Source organism: Ciona intestinalis, chromosome 3 (assembly GCF_000224145.3).
Source record: "Ciona intestinalis chromosome 3, KH, whole genome shotgun sequence".
Lineage (NCBI taxonomy): Eukaryota > Metazoa > Chordata > Ascidiacea > Phlebobranchia > Cionidae > Ciona > Ciona intestinalis.
In genome coordinates this window covers 1,601,884-1,608,526 of record NC_020168.2, presented here as the reverse complement: position 1 = coordinate 1,608,526, position 6,643 = coordinate 1,601,884, and the positions used below count along the sequence as shown (strand labels likewise).

General features: G+C 32.8%; 2 protein-coding genes across 2 annotated transcripts in view; one reads left to right on the top strand and one right to left on the bottom strand.

Annotated features, from left to right (window-relative positions):
• LOC100186219 (MAM and LDL-receptor class A domain-containing protein 2) overlaps positions 1 to 3,802 on the bottom strand; it is a 13,037-nt gene extending 9,235 nt beyond the window's left edge. The window contains exons 1-3 of the mRNA XM_018811356.2: positions 3,583 to 3,802; positions 2,636 to 2,859; positions 2,101 to 2,213 (exon numbers count right to left, since the gene is read on the bottom strand). Coding sequence (XP_018666901.1) covers positions 2,101 to 2,213; positions 2,636 to 2,859; positions 3,583 to 3,726 — 481 coding nt within the window. The 5' untranslated portion in view covers positions 3,727 to 3,802. The remainder of the gene's footprint in view (positions 1 to 2,100; positions 2,214 to 2,635; positions 2,860 to 3,582) is intronic.
• A 2,255-nt stretch (positions 3,803 to 6,057) lies between these two features.
• The window catches only part of LOC100179901, a 2,733-nt gene continuing 2,147 nt past the window's right edge, over positions 6,058 to 6,643 (top strand). The window contains exon 1 of the mRNA XM_026833720.1: positions 6,058 to 6,447. Within this exon, the coding sequence (XP_026689521.1) occupies positions 6,360 to 6,447 (88 nt within the window). The 5' untranslated portion in view covers positions 6,058 to 6,359. The remainder of the gene's footprint in view (positions 6,448 to 6,643) is intronic.

Below are 6,643 nucleotides of genomic sequence, written 5' to 3'. Positions count from 1 at the left end.
TTTGCTTGTCGAGGTTTTGATGCCCTGGTCCGGGATAGCCATAAAGAAGAATACAATATCCTTGCGTTTTAACCCACATAAAAACATTCGTGTCATTAAAAGGTTATGCCCTTGATAATCACGTGTTGTGTTATGGGAAAATTGATTACTGGGCTTAATATCTTACAAATCAACGGATGTATTCGAATGCAGAAAGAACATGTTGAGTGCTTGTATGTGTTTACAACATTCTTTACTCGTCTAATATGTTTACTCGTCACATTACTCTACATAAGCGATGAAAGTAAATCTCCTGCTTCGCGGCCGCCAAAGGATTAAATCCTCATGCCCAAAATAAGTCAAATGTATACAGAATAAATGTCATGACCTGCTGTACCCGCTTTGTTAATAAGATTTTCCCGCTATTTCGGCCAAAACAGCATCACGATTATTTGATTGATAACATTGTCAAAAAAATCATTTATTCACAATACGGGTATAAAAACGAGTATATGTGTACAGTGTTGTAACAAGGGATAACGAACTATTGCAAAATGCAAACTCGTATCAAATAACTGACAATGTCATCATTTAAGTATATATACGTGATTTTCACAGTGCGTACTATTCGGGGAATTTATCGCCTACTACTCTTAATATAATACCACGAATTATATAATGTGATACCACGAATAGGTACTATCATTTTTTTATCAATTGACAACAATTCAAAAAACATCTTATAACGAACACACAAAGAGTTATTTAGCAATTCGCACAACAAGTGAAATTTTACCAATTTGAAAGCATAGGGTTTAAGACGCGGGACATTATAAAAAAACCATTGTATAAAAAAATGCTATTGGTTGAACGATAATGGGTATTGTTCGAACTATGGTTTATAAATATTGTTTCCAACAAATGCGTATGGATTTAACAGAAAACTGATAATAACTATTAAAACATTTTTTCGCCACAAATTGGGTATTGCTAGAATATTTTTCGTGTTACTTCTTATCAATTATTTCCAAGTGCAAATGACTGAATTTTGAATACATTTTTCCTTATATTATTCAGTTATTATGTCAGTATATTATCTTTGAATCACCCCGAATGTATAAATTATTAAGTTAAAACAAACTTTTTAAAGATTGGCAATAAAACAGACACAATGTTGCAGAATAATATTTCATTTTTGTTGTCGCCACATTTTGTTGTCGCCACATTTTGTTGTCGTCACATTTTACAATCCGTTTCCTAACTTAGTCTATACTATGAAGTTAATTGTGTTGACTGGTAAAAATGATCGTCTACACTTAAAGTGCAATTCCTACCGCTGGACTAAGTATCGCAAAAGTTTCAAAAACAAAACAGCGTATATATAAAAAAAACGAGTAAAATAAGAAAATAAGAGTAAAAACAATCGGCTATGCGACAATGCACGTAATTTTTCATCAGAAATGTTTTTAACAACTTTTGAAACCCCTTCCTTAAATTATCCAAACTCATGCTTAAAAAATGTTAGACGTTGTTTAACATAGGCGCCAAACCATCACGCGAATAAAATATGCGGTAATACATCATCACTTTGGTAGTAGCATTCCTGTAAATATTTGATCGAAACGTTTGTTTAGTGGTGCCATAAGGAACGTAGAATTTACTGCTGTCAAAAAAGTTGGTAAACAAACAACGCTGATATTAACCAAATACATTTGAAAAGATTTCTTTTTTATAGGCCTGAACGAATGGTCAATACTATCTCCTATGAAATTTTAATTAAGTTCTGTTGCGCCGCTGATCACCAAACATTTAACTAGTTTCTAGGTAAATAGTTACGTGTGTGTAAAAAAACAACATTTAAAGCGTAATTTCGACAAGTGTGAAAATATGTTATTCCCAGTGAAAAAATATGTGTGTAAGAGTTATTGATAATTTGATCGATCAAAATAGATTTTTAATAAACATCTTGCTAATATAGCGTGTTTACAGTATAAGATACATATTTTGAATCGATATATAGTCATAAACTGACTATACGTTTAAACTGTCAGCAAAACATTTTTTATAAGGTTATTAAACTCGCTACGCCTAAATTAAAAATATGGTAGTTGTGGTATTTACATGAATTGAATCTTGTATGATCAACACTTGGGCCCGTGCCTTTAGTTTTAGTTGATCCTTTATGTACTATCATGTCAAGTTCATCAGATCTGCTTTGGTTCCATCCAGGACACCTAATAGGTTAAGCGGTAAAACGTATATGTACAGTAGGATTTGGGTAAATGGGACACTTTTTCATTCTATTTTCTCGTCCCATTTGGAAGTTAACAAGGAACATTCAAATAATTATAAAACCACATCTTCACCACTCTCATAGACCGTTGTTTATTGTTTAAAATACGGTCAGGATATTTGACATTATGTGCTAAAGCTGTCCCATCTCCCCCACCCAACTATATATAGTATTAGAAATTAGATGCAGTTTTGTATTGTTAGGGTTATCGAGTAATACGTAGCATGAACTGAAACTGCATTGCCCATTTTAAAAAATAAAACGCTACAATGCATTTTTAAGATCACAGAATCCAACAATGAATAGTAGATGTGCAGTTGTAAAGTACGACTATATAGCATATAAAACATAGTCTTATCTTACCAGCCCATTTCAAAGTCACAATAAAACAGAGCCGTAGGAGCAACGGGTCTCGTAATTGGAGTAGGAGGATTTCTCATCATTTCCAAGCGAGCATTTTTCCTGAGGGCGGTAGAGAGGGATAGGAAGGCGAGTAAGAGGTTGACAGTTGCATCTGCAGCAATACCGTAGTCGTGTTTGTATGGTACCACGTAACCTGGTGCTAGCGGTGACTTGTAACCGTGAGGCTGAAACGAAATGTATTTTCCCATCATTATATTTTGTTTCAAAGGTGGATGTGTTGTACACATTTATAATTTATTCGTTTCTTAAGCTGCAATTACCAAATTTAAGTATATATACACGATAGTGTATGAGTGTATATCGTAATTACTTGCCCTCATCATGGTTGCGAACATCCTTCATATTTCGCCTGCGGTGTTTATTTCGATCTAATTATCTGAAAACAATCAAACCAACCCCAAACAGTAATATCTCCCCAAATTTCCCCGTAATTGCGGTGTTTATGCGTTCCTTGACCAACTATCTACTTCGCTAATTAGAGATCTTCATCAACTTAATGAAGTCGACCAATATATCACAACCGCTAACGTGGGACGAAACCAACATGAGCAAATACTTTTATCACTTAATCTATCCAAACGATTAGACTGACACAAGTTTAAACTTACAATAAACAAGAAACCCAAATTGGTATGACGGTGGTATGATAACGAAAGCTTGATGGTTGCGATATCGTTGCCGTGTTTTCTCCTATATGGCTTTGATATACGGTGGTAAATATTATTATACCTTTGTGTATACAACATCATCATCAAAGCATATTCGTATTGTGATCAAGTCTACTTTGTTATGATATGTAATACAAACAAAGCGGTCAAAATAATTAACCACAACTTTAAATTGATCAACGATCAGAAAAATTTAATATGTTGAAAACGTTTGCTTACCAGAGCTGGAATTGGAGGAGACTGTATTCTGTGGTTGGTTAAAAGATCGTTCAGATTCGGTACACCAGGAACAACTGTAGGGATTCGACGCGATGCAAATAAACGTTGTTTTGCCTCGTACATTCGACTTCGTTGGCGAGACATTGTACTTAAACCAATATAAAGTTTTTCGCTATAAAAACATGTATATACGATCTGCAATAAAATCAAAGCAAGTCCTGTTTTTAAACGATTTACGACAACGTTAACAATTCAATTTAACTCAGTGACTCAGTCGGCGTGAGGCGACGGCCACATGAACAGGAACTGAGAGAGAACAAACTATTTATACTTCGTAACTTTTTCGAACCTACTTGAAATAAGCGACGGCCAAGTAGGCGACTTCCTATTACGTCATGGTTTATGGATCTTTAAGTAGATGATAGAAGAAAAATTATTATCAGAACCAATTTGTACACAACGTATAGTTAATGGGTACGAGTGAGGTGGTCCATGTTTTGTTTTACCGATTGTTGTTATCCAGCCACGCAAGAAAAGTTCTGCTTTTCATTCACTTTTAGACACTTTGCCCGGCGAGATATTTTTTAAATTTTCTTTTTACCGACCCCATTTGATGATATTCAGAAAAATAACGTTACACAATTATTTGACAGTATCATCACGAATTTATAAAACGCGCGTCAAGGCCGATTATTGTTTTGATATATTAAAAAATACGGTAAATAGAAACAGTACCTTTTGAACAGGTAAAACGCGAATTAGTAAGTTTCTCTATCACAGTACAGCCGATAAAATTTTATATTTTGCGAGTGTGAACAATTGAACTATTTGCATAAATTCATAAAAACTCGAATATTACCTACAGTATGATTTTGTCTCGAAAAAATAGTTTTGGTTTTGTGAAAAAACTGAGATAAAAAAGATGAAATCAGGAAGCAAAAATAAGTTTTAACCAGAGACGCTTCCAACATACTTCTTAATTATGTAAGTAATATTAAGTATAATTATTTTAAGTAATATTAAGTCTATCTTTAGATAAGCTTTTCGTTTTGAAAACATTATTTCAATCCGAGAACAATGTGTTTCGTTGTAAAAACATTACGTATTGTTTCAAAAGCAGTGTTTTGTGTTCCGAAAACAATATTTTTTGTTACGATGACATAAATTTTGGGCTGAAATCAAAATACTTTGTTTTCCGAGTGCAACATACATTTCCGTGGTTACAGTATTTTTTTTCTTTAGAATACAACATTTTATTAAAACTCCTTTAATTTCTCCTAAACAACTTAATTTCGAACGCAATTTATAATGTCTAAAAGTCCATTTATTTAATAAAAACATTGAACACTAAGTTTCGTTTTGAGACCATTAAATTTTGTTTAAAAACAATATTTTCTTGATACGAAAACATAATTTTTGTTCCCAAAACAATCATTTTCGTTCGGAAAAAATCTTTTCGATAACAAAATATTTTGTTCAAATTGTTATGAGTATAAAATGTATTTCCTTGAGTATAGTACGTTATTATAATCCCTTTCATTTTCTCTTGTAACATTTGATTTTCGAATGCAATTTATATAATGTCTGAAATTCGGTTTTATTTAATAAAAAAATTGAACACTAAGTTTTGTTTTAAGACCATTAAATTTTGTTTCGAAAACAAGATTTTTTGTTACAAAAACAATACTTTAGTTTCAAAACAATAATTTTTGTTTTATAAACCCGTTTTGTTTCCAAAGGGAAATGTGACACCACCTGCAATCAACGTGAGGCCCATAATATAGATCGTTTCAAAAGTAGCTACTACGCGTCTAACTTACTCGACAGCAAACTCAACACTTACTACACGACGCTATGTTATACGAATAAATATTATTTTCAACCTCAATGCACTGCGAAACCTCAGTAAAAAGACGTTTTTAAAGTTTTTGTGGAATTTGAGTATTTATGAAAAACATGTTTTAATTTAACGCGAAAACTATACTCAAGTACTTTTTGATACAGCCTATTTTTTTCTAGCATTTAAAAACCAACTTAAATAATATTTTGCTTCGCAAAACTTTAAAAATACCATTTTTTTCAATTTTTGTAATATAAAAATATATGAGTTATAGTTTCAAAACTTATATTTATTATTGCTCCAAATTCAATATTGATATTCCAAAAATAAACTTAAAGCTGATAAAATTTTGTAGTTTGCGATTTTGAACGATTAAACTAGTTTCACAGTTTCATAAAAAATCTTTGAATATTTCGTACAGTTTAATTTTGTCTCATAAAACTAGTTTTATATATATATAAACATAAGGAAATAGGCAGGGGCCAATGTGACTTTAGTTTAAGGTAAAACAAAAAATATCGTTTTAAAGTTATATATATATAGTAGGGTGGGGGAATATGGGACACTTTGTCAGACGAGACCTTTTTTTTGTGACAATTAAGATATGGTATATAAGAAACAACAAGAACAACGGTTCGTCTATAAGGATCTATACGACCATGTCCTCAGCAACTCTTCGTTATTATAAGCGATAATGAATAAAGGTTTGATGACGCAAACTAAATGTGACGTAAATCGGTTCATGAACAAAGTATTTAACCCATTAAATGCATCATCAACGGAAACGAGCAGCTTCGTTCTACTTTTATCAACAAATGACGCATTCTTTCGGACATATGTCGTTTCACAATCGCCTTCTTACATTCCGATTAATCGCTAGTGTTTCTACAACGAGAGCGTTGTTGCTATGTAAGAAGCTGTTTTTCTTTGGTTATCAATGGATTCATGTAAGTCGTGTTTGCCCGGGACTATCAGATTGATTGCTGGTGACGGAATTGATGTTCCTTCTGACGAAAAAGATCCGCGTAAGAATCACTGCTTGTCTAAGTTAACAAACATTGTTGAGGGGTGGTATTGATCGGACACATGGTGTATAACGACCATCAAACAAAACGGAAAGCTTAAGTCGTAAGTGTGGCACGTGTGCAAATAAAGTGTCAACGACGTCCATATAATTATTACACAAAGACAGTTATAGAACGATACCGACATCGAAGTCCA